The sequence below is a fragment of the Sander lucioperca genome, chromosome 3, assembly GCF_008315115.2.
Source record: "Sander lucioperca isolate FBNREF2018 chromosome 3, SLUC_FBN_1.2, whole genome shotgun sequence".
Lineage (NCBI taxonomy): Eukaryota > Metazoa > Chordata > Actinopteri > Perciformes > Percidae > Sander > Sander lucioperca.
Genome location: NC_050175.1, coordinates 12,362,686 through 12,386,036, shown reverse-complemented (window position 1 = coordinate 12,386,036; position 23,351 = coordinate 12,362,686). Strand labels below are relative to the sequence as shown.

Sequence of the window (23,351 nt, the reverse complement as noted above, 5' to 3'; positions counted from 1 at the left end):
TCTCCCCTCAGGATCCCAGACCAATCTGACTTGTGGGTGGATTTATTTACTATTGCCAAGAAAAAAAAATCCAATCAACCCACGTGTGGTGCCATAATGTGCAACTCTGCCTCAGATGCATTCCATGTTTTGGTATTTGTTTCAGCCGTAGATGTTTTTCACCATTTTTAATTCCATGCAAAACCTTTATACCTATTATAAAAAAGGAGACAGGTGGAGACAAGATAGAAAAAAATGTATGGGGCTGATATGAAGGAATTGACAGAATCCGGGGCCAAGAAACAGATAAAGGTAGATAGTAGGTAATGTTAAACTGTTAAACTGACCAACTCAGTAGAAGCCCTCACTTGCTGAACTCTTCTCTTCTTTTCCCCCTTAATTCGTCTCATCCATCTTTGTTTGGATTAAATAAAAAGACAAAAAAATGCCTTACATTCTCTATCTGTGCTTGTTTTTTGTTTGCCATTTTTATTTACAGTCTCTATATTTAGCAGAACAGTAACTGGAACTGGAATGTTACAGATTTTATCATTACAATAACCAACATGTTCGTGCTGGCGGTGCCTTTGTTGATTTTTTTCAGCTGTAATGTGAAGACATGGCCATGCAGAGGCAGTGCAGGCTCAACCAAAGGCTGAGCTGCTCAGCTGCCCAAACACAGAAAGTCTTCCTGGTTATTGGAGAGGTTGATAGTGGTGTAGGGAACCTAAGGCCTTTTACTACATTTCTCTACAGTATTACATCATCTGAGGTATCTGCATGCAACACCAATACAATAACAAGACAGATTTGGAGTTGTTATTAGACCTATTTTCACTTTTGATGGAGCTAACTTTTGTGCTGAGCTACATAAGGCTTAAAACATCCTGGACCCACAGTGCCTCTGCACTAATCTGTTACTAAGGATTGTATTACAGTCCCATAAAGAATGTGGGATTTGTCCTCAGGCTGAAAGGAAGGGCTGCCAGAGACACTCAAGTCTGGGCAAGAAAGGCCACCCATTCTTTCACGCACAGTCAAGCAGAACGAATAGAGAAACTATTATCTAACTCTGTTATCTATGTGTATCCCTGAAGAGTAGTATCTGACCTGCGTGGCACTCACTGAATTATGATCTATAGATTGTGTTTGTGTGACTGTGGTCTTCTGAATGTACACAGGAGGAGAAATAACTTAAAAATACACGTCTTTTATTAGAAGGAAGGAATATGTTGTTCTATTCTTACTTCCTTGATTTTGCTCTTGATCACATTTGTGAAACTGGAATTACAGGATAGCAAAGTTAAACTATCACTTTTATTTGAACTATGCCCCACAGATAAAGTGGTCATTTTTCCAAATGTTATACACAGCTGATATGCACACAGAGTAGTATGTAAAATGAGAATGATGGTCTTCTCCTAACTATTGTGTGTGTCTAACTAGTGTGTGTATCTGCCAATCTGGGTGGCAAGCTGCCATGTAATTAAAGAGATAAATAAAGTTATATTGAAATTAATTAAACTGAATTGATATTCATCACTGTGTCCTGTAACCTGCAAAAACAAAGGAGGCATCACTGGGGCATTTTTCCGAAATGATCCTGTTAGGACATGTTGTCTTGCTATTTTGTATCTACGAATCTCTATAAGACCTAAAGATACATCTGCACGCTATGATGCCAGCAAGTATAGTAGGTGCAATGTATTGAAATTTATTGATGTGTGAGATGTGGACAATGGCAGATTTTTCTTCTTCGTAATACATCAATTGAGTCTTTTCATTTATCGTTACTTAACTCAGAAATACATAATAAACAAAACAAAACCATGTGTCTGTGAGATACACTCAGCAATCGAGTCCCCAAATCTGCAGCTGGATCTCTGGCACAGCTGTGGCTTACAGAATGACTGTGGATAAGCAGAGCAGGGCCCTATCTGAGTGGTAATCACAGTATCTCAGTCTTTCAAATCTCACAATGGGACCCATAACGAGCTGTTAATGTGCTTTGCCTCCATTTGTTGTAAGTTGAACTGTGGCTCTTAGAGGGTACTTCCAGCATGGTTAGGGACAATGATGTTGGCCCATTTGTAAATGACTGGGATGAAGAGGAGAGCAGTGCCCAGGATTGACACCAGGAGGAAGGCCCAAAGAAACACTCGATCCAAGACCTGGGCTACAAATTTCCAATCTTGAACCACCTGGTACAAAAAAAGAAGCACATCAACGCTATAGTTATGCACAGAGACATGACATACATTTTGAGAATCTATGTGGTGAATAAGTAACATACATTTTCTCATCTTATGAGGTTTATTACAGCTTTTGACATCAGTAAGTAAGTATGGGGCCAAAAATCAGAATCAGAATCAGAATACTTTATTGATCCCCTCAGGGAAATTATTTAGTTGCAGTTGCTCACAGTCAAATGCAAGGTAAAATAAGAGTAAGAAAAGTCAATAAGTGTATAAAGTAACAAAAGTAACATAGCTACAGTAATAAATAAATAAAAATGTTAAGTAGAAGTGAGAATAGGTTACAAGTAAGAGTTGGTTAAAAAGATTGTTTCAAATGGATTGTACAAATTCTATTGTAGTGCAGTGTCAATATAAATACAGTATGAACATAAATAAGTACAGTGTGAATATAAGTAGCAGCAGTGGATATCAGTGGCAATCCAACATACTCACCTCTCTGACCTCATTTTCTTTAACCACATGCATGTTTATGTAGCGAATAGAATCCAACGCTGCTTGTAGGTTATGCCTGGTGTAGAGCCGAGGTGTCAGTTCAGGTGCTGAGTCCTCCGTCACACCCTGTCCTACTGCTGCTCCTGCTCTGGCTACTCCAGCTGGGTCGTAACGGTCCACATGGCTGCGCATGCACAGCAGCTTAGGCAGTCGATGCAGGAAGATCCTCCTCACCCAGGGTGCCATGCCGTGATGGGTAGAAGAGGAGCGATGGTGGATGTTGATGGCGAAGACGGTGATGATGATGGAGAGCGTGACGAAGATCATAGTGAAGACCAGGTACTCCCCGATGAGAGGGATGGCCTTCGAAGATGAAGGAATGATCTCCTCAATGACCAGGAGGAAAACTGTGAGCGACACCAAAACTGAGGTGCAGAGGGAGATCTTCTCACCGCCATTGGAGGGCAGATAGAAGACAAGGATGGTGAGGAAGGACAGGCCAATGCAGGGGATGATGAGGAAGAGAGTGTAGAAAAGAGGCAACCGGCGAATGATGAAGAAGTAGGTGATGGTAGGATAGGAAGAGCTGTCGGCTGTCCTTAGACCACGGCTGCCTGTGGCCTTCACTATCTCCCATTCACCATTGTCAAAATAGTCCTGCTTGTCCACGTGGAAGTCCTCCAGAATTATGTCCACCTGTTAAATACGGAGTGAAATCTCATGTCAATCACTGGTCATGACCAGGGCCACACGGAATCTGTGGATGCAGAATTTCACAGAATATCCCGCAGATTTTAAACAAATTTAAAGAATTAAAACTCATGTTAACACATCTCCACCCCAAAAAGAAAACAGTCTGCTTAATCCGCAGATTTTCATTCTGTATCACTGCTGAAAACTGTAAAGAAACCCGCAGATTCTGTTAGGGTCTTGGACTATCAATAACATACTGTAGAGTAGAGACTCACCTGGGAGCCATCATATGTCCAGGAGCCAAACTTCATTGAGCAGTTCTGGAGATCAAAAGGGAAGAAGGTGACATCAATGGTGCAAGCTGACTTGTAATTGGCTGGTGGTGTCCATGATATGGTTCCATCATACTTAACAACTGCCTTGGTGACAGTACCCTCAAAACGCCCATCTGAACTGTTGAAAAAAACAAAACATTTATTCATCTGAAAGATTAACTGATAGCTAGATTAGTTGATTTATAGTCATTGTTAGAACTTCTAATTCATGCACAGCTGCACGTTTCTTTCAAGGTGTACATATTATTCCACACTTGGAATTTTTTAGATTGTACTCTTTCTGTGTAGGTCCTTTAAAATCCTTCAAAGATTTTGTATGATACAGTGCTGTCAGCATATCAGTATGGTCATGATTGTTATAGGTATACATTTTGAAAAATATAAAATGCAGGACATGCATGTCATTTCCATTTCCATACACAGTATAATGACACATACTTATCATACAATACCACGTCAGGGAGCCAGATCCTGTTAGATGGGACTCGGATAGTTGTGATCCCCAGATATTCATCAGGGTTCCATCTGAGTTTCCTGTCAAGCCACTCCTACATAAAATAAATTAATAAACTCAACACATAAACTCTACACTTTAAAGGAATGGAAGTGCTTTAAAGGATGGGTTTGACATTTTGCAAAATATTCTTATTTGCTGTCTTGCCAAGGGCGAGATGAGAATATTGATAACATGCATCTGTCTGTATGCTAAGAAGCTACAGCCAGCCTGGCTCTTTGGTAACAAAATCTGCCCACCAGCACATCTAAAGCTAACAAATCAACACGTTGTTAACACAATTTACTGTTATTAGATTATTAACTACAAAATTGATTTGATTTGGCTTAAATATGCTTTACATGGTTAGTACCTTGTAAGAGAATAATCTGGAGGGTTAACCAGTGTATCAAAAAAAGCTAAAGCTCAGCATTTTTTTTCTAAATCAAAAAGGTGACCGCCAAAGGAAGGAGATAAAATACAATTACTAAATATGACAGACTTTGAAAATTACAAGTATGATAGATAGACATCACTACCGGGGCCATTACCCTTCCATCACCCTTTTTGCATAATGCAATCCATCACTGTGAAAGGGAGCAAGTGAGCCGGGTGGCAGAGTCTGGTCTGTGGGGATAACTCAAAAGATGCATGACAGACAGGACACCAGAGACCATGAATAAGCTGACAGGAGCAGGAGTGGGGAGGATGCGGCTTGTGGAGGCAGGTGCGTGGGCACAGGGCCGAAAGGACTCATATAGATGAGGACTGTCAGCGAAATGCCACCAGACCAGATTAAAAAGGGATGACTAAATGCCATGTAAGGCCAGAGGTTGTTTTAGAATATTTCATTGACCACAAAGTCACCACTAACAGCCATACCCTAACAACCTTACCTGTATGTTTTCTGATGATGGTGAAATGTAATGTTTAGGTTGGATGTGTAGCTCTACTTGCCTGTTTCATCCATACATTGGTTGTCATTCGCTGGTTTTTCTCATCCTAGAACGGTCAAACAACAAAAGTTAACATTTCAATTTAAAAAGTAGGTATATCAATAATGAGTGCTGTTCTGTGCTCACCACATCAACTAACTGGGAGATGGCCAGTCCAAACTTCACACGGATCGTCTGGTTGAGGTATTCCACTGGACGGACCCATTTCTGGTAGTTTACAAAGAGGTATTTGAACAGCTTGTCCTCTGCTTTTGCAAAGGAGGAGAGTTTTGGAACCCCTAAAAGGTGGGGGAAATTTAAAAGGTTTAATCAAAAAATTACAAACTTATATTAACCTGTAGATAATTCAGCAAATAAAACAGAACCTTTGATTTATTCAGTAGTCCCATGCTTGATGATGAGTCCGTTACCAGGTCTGTTTCTAGCATTGCTCTCAAACAGCACCGCATTTACCTCTCTGACTTTACAGTGTGTATGCCACTTGGAGTTTCTGAATAAGATCTCCGTGGTAAAGCTTTGGTTTCAAGAGGCAGAATAAACAAAAGCGTTGACCTAAACACACACAGAATATACAAGATCCAGGAAGGATCCTAATAACACATTATGTATGAAAGCCAAAATGACTCGATTGACCCTTCTCTGAATGCAGGTGTCCTTGATTCAGTTAAGCGTCTGTGATAGAGCCATTACCAGAAAGAAGGATAATATTCAGGAGTTCATAAACGGAGCGTATTTTTTATATCATTTAGCAGCTTGCCTTTCAACTAGAGCCAACCTATTTCAACAGAATTATGTTTTCTCTTAGTGCTGTGCTCTGTCCAGATAAATACAGTATGAGTCTCAAAGGAGCTCCAGTCTGGTGTTTATATTGTCACTTGTTATTATTCCATAGCTGCAAGCTGTTATTCCATAAAAAAGCACTTTGGTAACAATGCATTGCACACAAGGCTGTTGATGAATGGTATACCAACTAAGCATTTTTTTTTTTATATGATTGGAAAAAGAGATTTGGCCCACTTCCTATTCCTACTGCATGTCCTTCACTACAGTAAGAAACTGGTATGCCTACAGTATTTACCTGTTTTGCACTGGAACTCATATGCATTGGTGAGTGTAAATAATGCATGCACTCTCAAGTCAGGGTGCATGCTTTTTATTAAATGAATAACCGCTTACCAATGGATCTTGGGAGAATAGGTGTAACTGTAATGAAGGATACAGTAAATTGATGAAATGAAGTATGTTGCGTGTCAAAAAGGACAAGAGCTACAGGTCAAAAAAGATGTCTGTGGACTGATGCTGGTGATATAGCTAATTATTGTATATTGACCCCAAAATGTGTCCAATTATTTGTTGTACTTTGACATAAAACAATTTGCCAAGACATGTAGTTATGGCATTATGTGCAGTAGGGGTGCAAAATTCTGAAAATGTCACAATTCGATATTGATTTTTAGGCTCAAGATTTGATTCAAAATCAAATTTCGATTCAAAAACAATTCTCGATTAAAAAAAACAATTCACAGTATGTAAATGTAATTACTTTTCCCATGTGATTGCAGTAAACATACAATTTAAAAGAAAAGAAATGCAACAAATTAAATATAGTTTGATATTACTTTATATGTCTTCATACAAAAATAAAAACTTTTGCAACTAAAAACTGCAAAGTGCCAAGCTTTGGCCAGCTTTCAAATACATTTAATTCAAGTATAAAATAAAACTGTTAAATAAAAAGAGCTTTTCTTTCAGAGTTTGGTGGAAGTTTAGAGCATTGAAAGAGAGTGCGTTGGTTGACTGGTATGTTAGGTACTTTAGGTAGTTGTTCATCCACGTCTTTAATGTTAATCTCTGGGTGATGGCGTACCATGTGATTTCTCAAGTTTGTGGTGTTTCCAAAATACTTAACCTTCACTTTGCAAAGCCTGCATATAGCATGATTCCTATTAAGTTCCATCTAACCCCTCGAGGTTATAAAAGCCGAAATGTGCCCAAACTCTCGCCTTCAATGAGGATGGAGCAGGGTGAATAATTCTTTCTGTGAGGTTTGCCATTGTTTGCGCCGACTAAACTACATCTGCTGCACTCGTTCTTCTTTTGATTATAACAAGAGTGCCCAGGCTTTAGTGTGAATTCGATGCAGCGCCATCTATGGGAATGGCGAGCTAAACTCATTTCAGGACAATAGTATACACGCCATTACAAAACGAGAAAAAAACAACAAAAAAAAAAAACAATATATGAATCAGTTTTTGGAATTCTATGAATCAATTTTGAATCAGTAGAGCTTGAATCGCAATACGAATGTGAATCGATTTTTTTGCACCCCCCCTAATGTGCAGGTACAAGATGAGTGAAACTGAACTGTTTTATATAGCAGTGACACTGTTTTAATCACAGTCAAACGGGTGCATTGTTTTGCTGAAGCCGAGCTCCTCTACAGTGTAGAGAAATATTGATTATATTTTGAATTACACATCATTTCTTTCATCCCGCTCTTTAAAGCAGCCATATTATGCTCATTTTCAGGTTCATAATTGTATTTTAAGGTTGTACCAGAATAGGTTTACATAGTTTAATTTTCTAAAAACACCATATTTTTGTTGTACTGCACCGCTCTCTCTCACTGCTGCAGATCCTCTTTTCAGCTGGTCTCTGTTTTAGCTACAGAGTGAGACCTCTTTTCTTCTTCTTCTTCTGTACTATCTTTGATTGCACTGCACATGTGCAGTAGCTCAGATGTAGATCATGTCAGCTAGCTAGCTCCATAGACAGTAAAAGAAAGGCTGTTTCTACAACTTCGGTCAGTTACAAGGCAGGATTAGCTGGGAGACTTCTAAATGAGGACGCACATGGAAGTAGTTCTTTTGTAGATTATGGTGAACTTGTGTGTGTTGTAGCAGTGCTTTGCTATTGAGAATGAGGTAGCATGCTAGCATTAGCATTAGCGTTAGCATGCTAACGCTACGAGCTAATGGTTACGGTTAGCCTGCTCGTTTCGGCTTGTGACGTCACAAGCCGTGCCGATTCTGAACAGCTCACCCAGAGACTGAAGGCAGGACACATTCAGAAACCGTATCTCACTCTAAACAGCATGGATGGATTTTTTTCAAAGTTTGTATGTGTGTGGAAGCACCAGAGACACAACATAACACCCCAAATTTCATAATATGGGCACTTTAAATCATTCACCAACGGGGTTATAAACTCAATTTATGGATGGAGAATGTGGCTGGAAATCTACCCTAAGACTGACCACAAATGTATATTGTCACTCTCTCAGTGTGTGCAGATCAATAAAGACAAGGCTGCAACACCCTCAATCAATGACTGTGTGATAAGCAAATTCATCATCTCTTCAGTCTCTCCCCCACCATCACCAGCATTTAGTTTGACCGAAATGCAAGCTGCAGATAGACAACATTACATCCAGCTGGTGGAGTCATGTTTTAGTGTATGATAGATGGAATGTATTGAGTCAGAAATACACAAAGATGATGTATGTGATACAGTATAAGGTAAAGGAAATGATCATTTGCAGCTCATTCTGAGTAAAAATGAATACTTCCAAGGACACCTGAGTTAATGCTGTCTGCTCGGTATCGTGGGTAGCATGACAAACAATAAATCCATATAAATTAAACATGGAATATATAGTGTATGTGTGGTGTCCTACCATGCAGATGGTTTAGGATTACAGTGAGATCAATGATGACAACAGCCAAATATGCAAAACATCATAACAGAAAAAGAGAAACCAATAGAATGCATAGCAGAAGGCAAAGAAACCCATATGCTTCATACACATACGCACATATGCATAAACATAATGTATTAGGAGACAAATCTTTGGTTATTGTGTTTCTGTTTTTGAGTTTAGAAATGTGCTGTTTGGGGCGACAGTAGCTCAGTCTGTGGGGACTTGGCTTGGAAACTGGAGGACCGCTGGCTCAAGTCCCAGTACAGACCCAGTATGGAGAATGGACTGGTAGCTGGAGAGGTGCCAGTTCCCCTCCTGGGCACTTTTGGAGTTTGGTGCCCTTGGTGCCCTTGAGCAAGGCACCAAACTCCAAACTGCTCAGAGTGCCTGTCCATGGGCAGCCAATTCACTCTGACATCTCACCATTACTGCATGTGTATACTGTTGTTCATGTGTGTGTATTTCAGGCCTGTGTGTTTGTAATGTGTAAAATAACAGAATAAAGAAACTGAAATTCCCGTCGAGGGACTAATAAAGGTATGCTTTCCTTAGCTGGATAGTTTATATACTTTATATATATGAGCTCAATTATTACAGCTTCCATGCAGCTGACATCATTAATTGCCAAAAAAATGGAAATCAAACTACCTGAACAATTTGAAAATTTGATATGAAAAGGTAAGTGGTCACATTGACACCAATACTTTTTGTTTGATTTGGCAAGCTCTCTTCACTGACCATCTGCCAATTTCTATATCTTCTTTCTCTCATTCTATATATCCACTAGAGTCCAACTTATCTTCGACTATGCCATCTGTCACACTGAGGCTGTTTCGTTCCACCACGGTAATTTGATGAGGCATTCCCAGTCGTTTGGAAACTTACGCAGTGAGTGGCACATGTGGCAGCAGCACAGCAGCGGCAGCAACAGCAGCAGCAGTCCGAGAGAGGTGGCTGCCCCTCCTGCTCTCAGCATCATATCAAAGGTGGCACTGGATCCACACAGCTGGTCCCACGGGCATTACAGAGCTGGAAAACAAATATCAAAAACAGTTGTATGAACTGTAGCTTTTGTGTACAATGGGCAAACATCTGAGCTATTACGAGTATGGCTTTAATCATGCCTTGGGTTGAGGGTTCAAATTGCAAGGCAGCTACTCCTGCTCCCCTTTGCTAAAGCTCCATGCAATCCCAGTTGCTTAGTTCAGTGAAACGGCTTTCTAAAGCTAAAGATCCTGATGCCGTCCATACTAAATAACAAACTGCATTCATCACACCTTTAATATTCAGCATCCTGCAAAAGCCAAGAATGCACTCTACCCTCACCTTGCTAACCTGACCCTCTCCAAGGTAATTATTACATTTCTCGCAGTAAGCATGCCAATGCTGTATACGATACCTGCTCTGAGTGTCTTCCATTAACACACAATCCAGAGTGGCAGCAGTGGTGGAGGCGGTGGGAGTCTTTATGACAGCGATAGTGATGCTCTAGAGCTCCTCCATTCCATGCAGGTTCTTTCTCTCGCCTCATACAGATGCTGCTTCACTCCCTGCTGCCTCCAATTGGGCACAGGCAACAAATCCTCATCTCCTCCTCCTCCTCCTCCTCCTCCTCCTACAGCAAGTCCGCCCCATGCCCAGCCCCCCTTCTCCTAGCATTCTCGTGGTCACTAATCACAGACGGGGATAGTCGCCTCCTCCATGCAGCCACCTCACTGCCTCTCCACAGCAGCATCGGGGAATGGCAAGTGCAGCTCGGTCACCCATATTCTGCTTGTGATCTGATGCTACGTTTTGTATACTCTCTCAGTTCTTCTCTCTCAGTTCAGTTTTTTTTGTATCTGTGAGTGTGTGTGCTTCCATGGCGACAGCATATTATGAGACCCAGAGATGATGTATGGGATGAAAAAAAATCTGTATTTTGGTTTTTGTTGTATTGTATTTTGAGATTACTTCAATTCAAATATGTCAGTATGACCATGGTAAAGAAACACAGGAGTTTTGCTTCATTGCACTCCACTTTATATTTGTTGCTTGTAAAACACTTTGCAAGCATTTGATTCATTTTTGTTGTTGTCTTTATTTAATTTCATATATATATATATATATATATATATATTTGATGTATGGAGCTATGATAGTCCAACACACACACACACACACACACACACACACACACACACACACACACACACACACACACACACAGAGTCATGTGACACAAACTATTTTCAATCTTAAAAAAATAAAAAATCTCTGTATCATCTTATGTTTGTTAAATATTAATTAAACTAATGGCTATGGATGGCCTGCAAGGCTACAGTTGAATTATCTATGAAGTATGATTACATAGTCATAAAAGCCTTGAAGGCTTCTTCAGACTACTGCTATTAAGAAATGAAAAATCATTAGGGCCTATGTGAAAATTTAGCCTACTCCTGAAGTGACTTTTCAATTTGGTGAGTAAACAGTGTTTTGGAGGCTGTGTGAAACCAATCTTGTTGCATCAATATGACAAGCTCCTTTTTCAATATTGCATACATGAAACAAAGTTCAATTTTACCTACTGCATGTTTTATAAAATGGGTGTGAGCGAATACACTCCAAAAGCTTAACCAAACTATACATCCAAATCAAATCCATCCAAATATATAGACCTAAGACCTATAGATAAAATATCCTTTAAACATATTTAATATGAATAATACTAATGACATACAATATGTCCTCTACAGAAAATGTTGCAGTTTTGCTATAAGATTTTGATATTGTGTTGGTTAGTAATGTTAATTGTGTCATCACTCAGTGAATGCTTTAAACAGCCTACATACAGTACGACAGACAAGAAGAGAACTACATCCAGATACTGTAATGCTGCCAACTCAGGGTCACTAACAATTTAGGTTGTGCTCTCAAATTATAGCAGTTCAGACTGCAATGGAACAAAGCCAGAGCAGATTAATATTACCCCTATTTAAATTACATTTCATGTGTAGCCTGCTTTGTAATACTTTATTACTATAATTATAGTAACAAAATTATGATAAGATGACAAGATTGCCATCATGTCATCTTGTGTTTGGCTGGTCAACTGAGGTTAGGATTAGGGTTAAATAAACAGACAAATGGCCATAAAGATGATGATGAATGACTGAATGAAACACTTTAGCCAAATAGTCAGCAATTATTAAAGCACAGCCTTTGAATTCATTAAGTCGAAGCAGACACATTAATGATTCATCGTACGAAAGTATTTCATCACACTACAATGTAGCCTATAGACTACTAAAGCTTTCAATCATTAACTTCCTTATCGCGTTTCACTCATCTCTTCCTCGTATAACCGCCCCTTCCTTCATGGTACTGGCCTGGACTCGCTGAGTTTGGTAGGCAGCTAACGGTGGGAAAAGCAGTTTACTAACTTTTCCTGTGTGGAGAAACGTGTACAGACCACGTAAGTACAGACGCTTCGTGTAAAGAATGTTTGACCGCAAATATGCGAGTTTACAGACCGTATGAGTTAACGGAATGCTAAATGTACTGCTCAGACAGAAAAGCGGTGGTCAAATCCTGCTGCAGTTTGTAATCTTACTTTAGTATTTTGCAAAATGTGTGTGTGTGTGTGTGTGTGTGTGTGCGCTGAAAGAGCAATCACACACTACAGACGGCATATAACTAGGCGCAGTCAATTTAAAGGACTTAGCCTACGTCAAAACAACCGACGTTCACAAGCACACATTTTAACCCATCCCCCTGATTAAAAGAAGTGGTTTCAGTACAGAATGATGGAGGTAGGCTATACTGTATCAAATTGATCATGAAAGTAAGAAATAATAAATTTTCCTGCAGCATGGACACCATCACTTGCTGTTTAAAAACATGTTTCTTCCCCCCATGGTCATTTGATTATCCATTGTTTTCATTTCAGATGAGGGTGATAATTTGCTGCGGTGCTTTGCTGCTGCTCGTCCTCATTCCCAGAGCCTGTCAAGGTGGCAACATCTTGGTCTTTCCCAGTGAAGGCAGCCACTGGATAAACATGGATATTCTACTTCAAGCTTTGCACTTGAAAGGACACAATGTAACTATTGTGCGTTCTAGCAAAAGCTGGTACATCAAGGAGAAATCCTCTTATTACAATACCTATACGGTCCACGTGGAGAGGAGCTTGGATCAGAAGTTCATTACAGAAATCATATCTAAAGCCATAGAATTTGAAAGGGGGGCTCTTCCCTTGACAAGTTTTCTCCACATGACTTTAGGAATGTTGGGCACATTTGTTGATGCTCACGCAGCTCTGGGTGAATTTGTATCAGCAATGCTAGATGACCAAGACTTGATGAGAAACATGAAGGACAGCAGGTTTGACCTGGTACTCGCCGACCCCTGCTGGGGTGGTGGAGTCATATTGGCCAAATATTTGAACCTTCCTTTGGTTTATAATGTTAGGTGGGTAATAGCTGGAGAGGGTCATCTTGACATTGCTCCTTCACCTTTATCATATATTCCTATAACGGGATCTGGAAGCACTGATAAGATGACCTTTTTTCAGAGAGTTAAAAACATTGGTTTGCATCTATTTAGCCTGACACAAAATCAGCTGGTGACAAAGCTTGTATACCAGAAAATGTGTGACAAATATCTTGGGCCCCATAATGACTTTAACCAGTTAGTGCTTGATGCAGACATTTGGCTCATGAGAATGGACTTTGTTTTTGAGTTCCCTCGACCCACCATGCCTAATGTTGTCTATATGGGAGGGTTCCAGTGCAAACCAGCAAAACCTCTTCCTGAACACCTGGAGGAGTTTGTACAGAGTTCTGGTGAGCATGGGATCATCATCATGTCTCTGGGGACTTTTGTGAGTGAACTTCCTGCTGATATGGCAAATGTGATCGCTGCAGCTTTTGCTAAATTACCCCAGAAAGTCATCTGGAGATATAAAGGTGACAGACCAGCCACTCTGGGCAACAACACTTTAATAGTTGACTGGATGCCACAGAATGATCTTTTAGGACATCCCAAGATGAAACTATTTGTAGCTCATGGAGGAACAAACGGAGTTCAAGAAGCAATGTATCACGGAGTCCCGGTTGTGGGTCTACCCTTGTTTTTCGACCAATATGACAACCTGCTGCGCCTAAAAGAGAGAGGAGCAGCTACGCTTCTTACCATTAATACAGTGGATAAAGACAACAACTTCCTAGAGGCCATACAGGAAGTCTTGAATGAGCCCTCCTACAGGATGAACATGCAGAGACTCTCCAGGCTGCACAGAGATCAGCCAATAACGCCGTTGGAGAATGCCATTTTCTGGATAGAGTTTGTCATGAGACACAAAGGTGCAGCTCACCTGAAAGCAGAGTCCTACAGAATGCCCTGGTATTCCTACCACTCTGTAGATGTAGTTTTGTTCCTGACTGGAGCTGTGCTACTTGTACTATCTACTATTTTCATTTTCTTCTGGTGTTTGTACACTACATTGTGTAAACATAAAGTGAAACGTGACTAATCACTCAAGGAATATACATTTTGAAAGCAAATGTATCAATATGAAAATTGATTTTGGGATTACTATAACAGATTATTATGAGATTTGTTTGACTGGCCATTTAAGCAACACGTTGGTAGTTACTAAGCAACAGCATTATTATGCATGTTATTTTATTTTGTTTGATTATATTATGATTATATGATTATAATGGATGATGTGACTATTTTCATAACCAACACTGAAGTAAAATACTAGGAATTAATTTAACTATTTTATTAGTCCCACTGGGAACACTTTGAATCTACAGTTGGATTAGTGCTACTAATCCCTAATGTGTTTAGGTATTATGAGGTAGCAGGGGCTCAATTGGGAACAAAGAAAGACCACAGTTGGGGTTAAACCCTGTATCTTATCTAAGTTGTCCATACTTATTGTAGCTAAAGGTAGCTATATGAAAAACTAATCACTAAAAGAGAGTTGACCAGCTCTGATTGTTAAGGTCTGATTCATTCCGGAGAAGCTAAAATGTGTTTTCTGACTCATACATCACTTCCCATTTGTTCTGTGTTGTGAGCCATTTTCATTTCTACACCTCCTACTACTACTACCAGGCGGGGCAATCTTTCTTTTGACATAACTGATGTAGATGTACTTAAGGAGGTAATTGTAATCAGCTTCAGGTGTTGCTGCTTTGTGTTGTGTGAGAAGCATTTTTTAGTCTGCCATGCCGAGCCACCGCCTTTGTTAATGCCCAATTTTGTGGTTTGTAATTTTCGTGATACATTTGAAAAGGAAACATTTGACAATACTGGATCACCAAATGGTAAGCTGTAAAGAACCATCCAATAAATAATTTCTTGATCTTTAAACTGGGTATTTATTGAAAGAACACGTCACTACTAAGTCTCACAGTAGCAGCCATTCAGTGGCTTTTTAAGGGTAGATAATATGTACCACACTGTTTGACCTTCTACAATAAACCAAGAGGTGGAGTCTCTACCTCAAGGGTGTGCACAGGGATATGCAGGTACTATGATATTATAGGCGTGATCAGTACTTGCCTTTTATTACGGATCCGAAGCTCAAGATGAAGTAATCTTAGATCAAAGTGTATGTCAATGTTTTGACCTTAGACTGAAGATTCAGCTGAGTGAGTTCTGTTCATCTTTATTAATTTGACATCTTGTTTATGTTGTCTTGTAGTTTCAGATTACTTCAATTCTAATAGGTTGAATGTCAGTATGACCATGGTAAAGAACTTTTCTGTTGATTACTTTGGAGTTGAGCGGGTGAACGTTCCTGAAAGAAACAATAATTTAATGTTCAGTTTGGCAGAACTGCCGTCAGGGGCAAGGCAAAACAAATACATGTATATACGTATATATCAGGAAGTGTTTTTTCAGTCTCGCTGGTTTGAATACAGCACTGCACAGTCCTTCCTCAACAATATAAAGCAGAAGTTTAGCAAAGCAAGAAGGTTTGAATGTAAGTTTGCTATTTATAGATTTGTTTCTCGCTTGTTGTCATAAGATTTGTAGATGCTTTGTTATATGGAATAAAACTGCTATACTGAAAAAAATGTGAATTATCTTAGGCTTGTTTCATAGCCTTTGAAAGTTAAACTTCATAATTTTACTATATCAGGTCTGTACATTTGAGAATTATGTTCATCAGAAGATGTATGTAACAAATTAAAAGCTGTCATTTTACATGCTCCTACTGAGGGAGTTTGATATATAATGCATGCAGTATATTAATGTGATTTAGATTCCTCATTGTACATTAAACTACTGGCATTCAACCACACTCACTGCTTACTGAGGTGTCAGTTGCACAAATGTCACACTTAATGTGTCATAGCAAATGTTTTAAACAGCTTAATCAGTAAACCTACCATCCAAATTCCACTGTATGCGGTGCAACTATAATATCCACTGTTATTTAAGGAGCACAAATCTTGAGGCATAAATAAACAGAAATATTTTTCATTTTTTGTCTTTGTATTGGAACATATCAGTAATTCTAGTGCAGAAGGTCCTGCTGCATTTTAAAAGAACATGGTGCACTGACTTTGTTAGAGGTCAAACTATGAAGTACACCACATATGTATATTCATTATACAGTAACTCTTTCCTGTTGACAACACTGCAGCTCTGTCTTATTTCACCATGATGACTAAGCTTCCCCAGTAAAAGGGACACACATCTTTTGCAACTGTCTTGTGGGTGGGACAAAATAAACCAGGAAGTGTTTTATAGCCAAACTGGTTTGACGTAAAGCTCTTTAGTGGTCAGCTTTGTTTTGTTTGGGGCTTAACAATCTGGCGAGAGAGTTTGTTGACATCAGTGCCGGGAAAGATTTCACTGTAAGCTTGACATTTAAAGATTTTTTTTTCAGTTTATGAGAAAACAGTAAGTGATCCTCGTGGAGAGGGTTGTAAGCAGCTGTTCGGTACTAAAAGGGAAATATTTGTTTCTAGCTTTTACCAGCTAATGTTACTGAATCAAGTCCTTTGTTGAAAGACACTTGATCAATAGGAAAATAGGTGCATGGCATTTGTTACACAGGGATTTAATGTTTTTTTCTTAGAAGCTATTGAATATTTCTTTAATGCAGAATGAAGACAGTTCTGGGTTGTGAAAACACTTCTGCACAGGGAGATTGGGGTCAGAACAATATGCATGCAGAGCTCTTGGCACCGAACAGCCCTCTAATTTCCTGAGAGAGGCTCCATGTGCTACATCCACGTGAGGGCTGTCAGAAGGAATTTTTCCACACAACTAAAGAGACAATTGAAAGGAACATCATTGTAGCTTTCTGTTGTGGGCATCCTGCTATATCAGCCGCCTTTGTGCACACATTTCCTGGAATACTTAACTAACAGCTTCTGCTTTTTTGTTTGTTCTACTTGTATTTCAGACTGCACCGTTTGAAAAGATTTGAAGATGGTTTTGTCATTGGCTTCCATCATCTCTCTTTTGGCTGTCATTATTTCAGCTGCACACGGTGGGAAAGTTCTGGTATTTCCACATGACGGCAGCCACTGGGTGAACATGAGGGTACTTGTTGAGGAGCTGCACTCAAGGGGACACACTGTGACTGTCATTCGTGTTGCAGACAGCTGGTACATCAGTGAAACGTCTCCACATTACAATACTGTCACAGTGGATATTGCTGGTGGTGCAAATGAGGATTTCTTTCGTCTCTTTGTCTCTAAAAGTATTCAAATTAAACGAAGCAAGGGGTCTGCGTGGGCCCGTTTTGCTTTAGACATGGAGTTAAAAGACAAGTTCTTTGAATTACACAAGAAAGTCTGTGAAGTGGTCATGTACTTATTTGAAAACAAAGAGTTAATGAAGTCCTTCCAAGACGCCAAGTATGATGCAGTTTTGACGGACCCTGCTAACGGAGGAGGAGTGATGCTGGCTCACTATCTTGGATTGCCGTTAGTGTTTAATGCTCGATGGACTGTTCACGGTGAAGCCCATTTTGCTATTGCACCCTCTCCGCTTTCCTACGTCCCATTTCCACCTTCAGAATTAACAGATCAAATGACTTTCTTTGAGAGGGTCAAAAACCTTGTTTTTTACACCATGAGGATGTATCTATACAAGCAGATAGTTGGGCCACATTATTCTGCATTGTCCAGCCGCTACTTTGGTCCAGATGTAGACTACTTCTCCCTGTTTCAAGCAGCAGACATTTGGCTCATGAGAGTGGACTTTGTGTTTGAATTCGCACGGCCCACCATGCCGAATATTGTCTATATGGGAGGGTTCCAGTGTAAACCTGCAAAACCTCTTCCTGAACACCTGGAGCAGTTTGTGCAGAGTTCAGGAGAGCATGGGGTCATCATCATGTCTCTGGGGACTTTGATTGGAGAGCTTCCCCATGACCTAGCTGATGAGATTGCTGCAGCTTTTGCTAAATTACCCCAGAAAGTCATCTGGAGATATAAAGGTGACAGACCAGCCACTCTGGGCCACAACACTTTAATAGTCGACTGGATGCCACAAAATGATCTTTTAGGACATCCCAAGATTAAACTATTTGTAAGTCATGGAGGAACAAATGGAATATATGAGGCTATATATCATGGAGTTCCAATTGTAGGCATTCCCTTTGTGTTTGATCAAGCCGACAACCTCTCTAGACTGAGAGCAAAGGGCGTTGCAAAGGTTTTGGATGTTTCTGAATTGGATAAGGAAATATTTCAGAATGTCATACAGGAAGTCCTGAATGAGCCCTCCTACAGGATGAACATGCAGAGACTCTCCAAGCTGCACAGAGATCAGCCAATGAAGCCGCTGGACCGCGCCATCTTCTGGATAGAGTTTGTCATGAGACACAAAGGTGCAGCTCACCTGAGAACCGAGTCCTACAAAATGCCCTGGTATTCCTACCACTCTGTAGACGTCGTACTATTTTTACTTACAATTGCATTTCTTGTTTTGTTATTTTTTGCTGTGTTGATATGGTCATGCTTTAGATTGTGTTTGAAAAGAAAAGTGAAATCTGACTAACCAGGAAAAATGATTTTCAACTGTACTTTGAGTTGACTGCAAGTTACTTGAAAGTTTCTAGAACAATATGTAAAGAAATAAAATGTAACTACCAGTTTTGACTGCCAACTTGAAAGAGTGAAATCTGTTTGATTACTTTGTCTAAGGTGGAGTCATTTTAGTTGATCTTTATGCAAGCATCGGTTTACCATGAACTTTTGGTTACAACCAAATGAAAGTCTGACAACTCCCATCAAACTACCATAAGACTAGTAGATCAACTGACGTCATGACCCTGGTTGTAAATTTGAACCCTCTAATACTCCTCTATATACTGTATAGTACATTGTGCTAAAATCACAATGTTAAAGGATGGATTCTGAAAAATAAAAAAGACTCACAATGTCAATAAAAATACATAAAACAAGGTGGGCTGTAAGACTTTGCCCTGCTGAAAGGCTTGTTGAAATTGATGTATTTTAAAAATCTAAATGAGGATTTGTTGATACCTTTTACTAGCAGGTGATGTTTTTCAGCCATTTAGAGTATCCCCCTAGCCTCTTAAAGAAAAATACCAGCTATTTTAAAATATGACATTTTTCACAAGACAAAAGAACACTCATCTTAGTATTGTAGCCCACTAAAAAACTATTATCATGGAATGTTACTGTAGCTTTATATATACGGGACTGGATTATGGAATTGCATCAAAATAAACAGTTTAAACTGAAATGATTGCACAATCTGAACCTTTTATGTGACTAAACAGCTGTAACACAGGATAATAATCCTGCTGTTTTCAAAGTAATTTTTTGTGTTCTAATCATTTCGTTTACTACTATTAGGTTAAGAGTTAAACACATGGACAACTTTTATACCCCTTTTCTTATCACCTGTGCGTTTAAGAACATTTAATTGCAGTACCAAAGTCCTACTCGGGTTGGATCCTGGAAGGAATAGAACATATTCTGCTCTCTGGCAAAGGAGAATATTGGAAAACATACATTGGATGCCAAAAAGGTAACAATAGCACTTGTTTAATATTTAGCCATTATAGGTGACTGATAGCTAACTATTTGAACTACTATTTTTCAAAAGAACATTTTTTATGGACATTCAATAGATTTTCAGTTCAGTTTTCTGTGATGAAACTAACTGCAGCAGGCTACACATACTACTGCAAAATTATTTAATGCAAAACGTGAACAATTATAAACTTTTTAAATATAGAGGGTAAATAGCAGGACCTTCACTGACAAATAATACAAATCTCATTCTGTATATTTAAGTAAATGCAGCATTTTGATAAAAAAAAAAAAAAAAAAAATTTAAAATGATGCATTTGCTAAGATACAATATGCTTTCTTCCCAACTTTAGAATAAAAATGTATTGGAACAGCATCTGGATTACTCTCTGCTTGTTCTGTCCAACTGTGATCTCTGGTGGGAAAGTTCTTGTTTATCCGGTGGACGGAAGCCACTGGGTGAACATGAAAGTCATTATTGAGGAACTACATTCAAGGGGCCACCAGGTTTCTGTTGTACGATCATCAGGCAGCTGGTACATCAAGGAGACCTCCCCATTTTATTCTTCAATTACACTCAATATAGATTCTGAATTTGATGAAGACTTTATAACTACGTTTGTGGCCCAGCTGCTGGAAATCCAGAGGGAAGGGAAGTCTGCCTGGACACGTTTTAAACTGGAAATGGAACAAGTGCAAAAGGCCTCTGAGATGCATGAAAAAACAAACAAAATGCTTGAGCTGCTTTTTGAAAGCAAAGATCTGATACGGTCGCTGCAGGATGCCAAATATGACCTTGTGCTTACAGACCCTGTTATACCAGGGGGTGTTATACTTGCTCACTACCTCAGGTTACCTCTTGTTTTCAACGTCAGATGGACTAGTCAAGGTGAAGGCCATTTCTCAATTGCACCTTCACCTCTTTCTTATGTTCCAATGACAGGGGCTGAGCTTTCATATAAAATGAGCTTTCTTGAGAGGCTTCTTAACGTAATCATTTTTGGCTTCACAGAATATCAAATAACACAGTATATTGTACCACATTATGTTGGCTTAATTGATAAATATTTAGGTCCAGACGCAGACTATATATCCCTGTTTCAAGCAGCAGACCTTTGGCTCATGAGAGTGGACTTTGTGTTTGAATTCCCACGGCCCACCATGCCGAATATTGTCTATATGGGAGGGTTCCAGTGTAAACCTGCAAAACCTCTTCCTGAACACCTGGAGGAGTTTGTGCAGAGTTCTGGTGAGCATGGGGTCATCATCATGTCTCTGGGGACTTTGATTGGAGAGCTTCCCCATGACCTAGCTGATGAGATTGCTGCAACTTTTGCAAAATTACCCCAGAAAGTCATCTGGAGGCATAAAGGTGACAGACCAGCCACTCTGGGCCACAACACTATGCTAGTCGACTGGATGCCACAGAATGACCTTTTAGGACATCCCAAGATAAAACTATTCGTGGCTCATGGAGGGACAAATGGCGTTCAAGAGGCAATCTATCATGGAGTTCCTATTGTAGGACTTCCATTGATTTTTGATCAGCGTGATAATATATTTAGAATTGAAGTAAAAGGAGCAGGGAAGCTAATTGATATTTTTAGTATGAATGAAGACATCTTCTTTCAGGGTATTCAGGAAGTCCTGAATGAGCCCTCCTACAGGATGAACATGCAGAGACTCTCTAGGCTGCACAGAGATCAGCCAATGAAGCCGCTGGATAACGCCCTCTTCTGGATAGAGTTTGTCATGAGACACAAAGGTGCAGCTCACCTGAGAACCGAGTCCTACAAAATGCCCTGGTATTCCTACCACTCTGTAGATGTGATGCTCTTCTTAGTTGGAGTTGTGCTGATAATTCTGGGCACCTTTGCTGCCTTAGTAAGGTGTTTCTGCTCCATGTGTCTGAGAAAAAAAAGTAAATGTGATTTAAAAAAATCTAAGTAGCAATCACAATGAAATCTAAACCACAAATATGCTTTAAATGTGTAAAACACGACAATGTTGGCTCAGCTAAATTTGTACTAGTTATTTAATGGAGATAACAGAAAAACATTTCCATTGAGTTTCGAAACCTTTGTCAGATTATAGTAAAAAAGACAACAAACCTAAATCATTCAGTGATTTATAATTCTTTATTTCATCAATACGGAAAAACACGTGTTTAAGGCTGATTATATTTGTTTTCACCATATTCTTACAGTATTGTTATTTCACCAACCCCATACTCTGGATAAACAAACATGTCATACCTTTATGCAATTTGTCTATGCAGGTTGGCAAGTACATTATTTTGAAATATTCTAGTCAGGGTTTCACATCAACCAATCAATACTCTTTGAATATGTGGCCCTAGATATCTGCAAATTTAGATCAGAGTACACATGGATACAATGTTAACCTTTAGGAGAAAGGGTTACCAAAATGTACAGTAACATTGCTGTATTCGAGGGAAGAAAATAAAAGCATTTATAAATTATACTGTTCATGAGTTGGTCTTTAATTAACCCACAGTGGAAATAACCTTTGCATGCGTTTGCTTTTATCTCTTAACTTCACTGATTTTCAAGACTGTTCAAATTCACTCTTACACTGTAGGACAATATATTTTGCATTTTTAAAACTACTACATACTTTCCTCAATGTTGCAAAGTATTGGTGATACATGTTCTTATAGCTTCCATGCAAAGTGTAGGCTTATATAGATTTAAACAGATCCAATTTCACACTTGAAGATTAGAGTGAGACACCAGAGCTATACTGGCCCTTATATGCAAAAATCCTTTCTTTATATAAGCCTTAATGTGTTTTTACAGTAGGATTATGTAATATGGACTATTTTTTGATAGCTCAATCTCGGTTTTTAATACAACGCATGCAATTACATTAATTCCAGTTATGATGAGAAGCCTCTCTCATTTTAGTTTGATCACCTGGCTTAGAGATTTCATTTTAGAAATCAACATGTTTAGATAACACACACCAAACAATTACTTTTTCAACATGGATGTAACCTTTTTAAAAATAAAGAAGTCAAGTGCTTTTGAATGCTATTAACTAATACAGTATTTCTGTTTTTTTCTAGCAATGTTCTGGAGTGGCATGCACACCATATGAACATTTTTACTTTTGATATTTCTCATGCCTGTTTGACTGTCTTTATGCCTTTATGTGAACATAAATGTCATCATCAAAAAAAACTTCAACTTCATTAATAGTGTGAAAGATAGTAAGCATTATGATTTGTACTTAACGTCTGAGAAAATCAGCCATCTTTGCCTTTACGTAACTAAGGAACACCTGGCTCAGGTCTGCTTTTAAAATGCTCTTATACTTACAAGCAGAGTGTGAGTTATTTGCCAAACAACAGTTACATGTTATTTGTGATGAATACTTTGGACCTGAAGCCTCGTACGTAATATAGGATCTATGGCTTTGGAAAGTTGCCGTCGTGCTTAATTCTCCCTCTCCCATTTCCCCT

The 23,351-nt window shown here is 39.2% G+C and overlaps 3 protein-coding genes across 16 annotated transcripts in view; 1 reads left to right on the top strand and 2 right to left on the bottom strand.

Annotated features, from left to right (window-relative positions):
• Positions 1 to 218: 218 nt before the first annotated feature.
• On the bottom strand, positions 219 to 12,256 carry chrna5 (cholinergic receptor, nicotinic, alpha 5). 3 transcript variants are annotated; one of them, XR_004896839.1, is made up of 9 exons: positions 10,246 to 10,795; positions 9,732 to 9,875; positions 5,273 to 5,424; positions 5,148 to 5,192; positions 4,136 to 4,245; positions 3,638 to 3,815; positions 2,670 to 3,365; positions 1,745 to 2,180; positions 219 to 1,528 (listed from the first exon to the last, which is right to left on the bottom strand). XR_004896839.1 is itself a non-coding variant. In XM_031281538.2 (8 exons), the coding sequence occupies exons 2-8, from the start codon at positions 9,823 to 9,825 to the stop codon at positions 2,022 to 2,024; spliced, it is 1,434 nt and encodes a 477-aa protein (XP_031137398.1). In that variant the 5' UTR covers positions 9,826 to 9,875; positions 10,246 to 10,795; the 3' UTR covers positions 220 to 2,021. The 3 variants fall into 3 exon arrangements, 2 of the variants coding, with proteins under 2 accessions (XP_031137398.1, XP_035855197.1); XM_031281538.2 differs by having other exon boundaries at positions 220 to 2,180; XM_035999304.1 differs by lacking the exon at positions 10,246 to 10,795 and adding an exon at positions 12,152 to 12,256 and having other exon boundaries at positions 465 to 2,180.
• LOC116037598 (UDP-glucuronosyltransferase 2A2-like) lies at positions 12,237 to 22,349 on the top strand. 12 transcript variants are annotated; one of them, XM_035999297.1, is made up of 4 exons: positions 15,390 to 15,490; positions 16,957 to 17,087; positions 17,260 to 18,569; positions 21,509 to 22,349. In XM_035999297.1, the coding sequence occupies exons 3-4, from the start codon at positions 17,286 to 17,288 to the stop codon at positions 21,815 to 21,817; spliced, it is 1,593 nt and encodes a 530-aa protein (XP_035855190.1). In that variant the 5' UTR covers positions 15,390 to 15,490; positions 16,957 to 17,087; positions 17,260 to 17,285; the 3' UTR covers positions 21,818 to 22,349. The 12 variants fall into 12 exon arrangements, with proteins under 12 accessions (XP_035855195.1, XP_035855186.1, XP_035855196.1 ...); XM_035999296.1 differs by lacking the exon at positions 15,390 to 15,490 and adding an exon at positions 15,838 to 16,705; XM_035999298.1 differs by lacking the exon at positions 15,390 to 15,490 and adding an exon at positions 16,735 to 16,751.
• The window catches only part of rec114 (REC114 meiotic recombination protein), a 53,884-nt gene continuing 52,063 nt past the window's right edge, over positions 21,531 to 23,351 (bottom strand). Inside the window, exon 7 of the mRNA XM_035999306.1 lies at positions 21,531 to 21,775. The gene's annotated coding sequence lies outside the window, so the exon portion shown is untranslated. The remainder of the gene's footprint in view (positions 21,776 to 23,351) is intronic.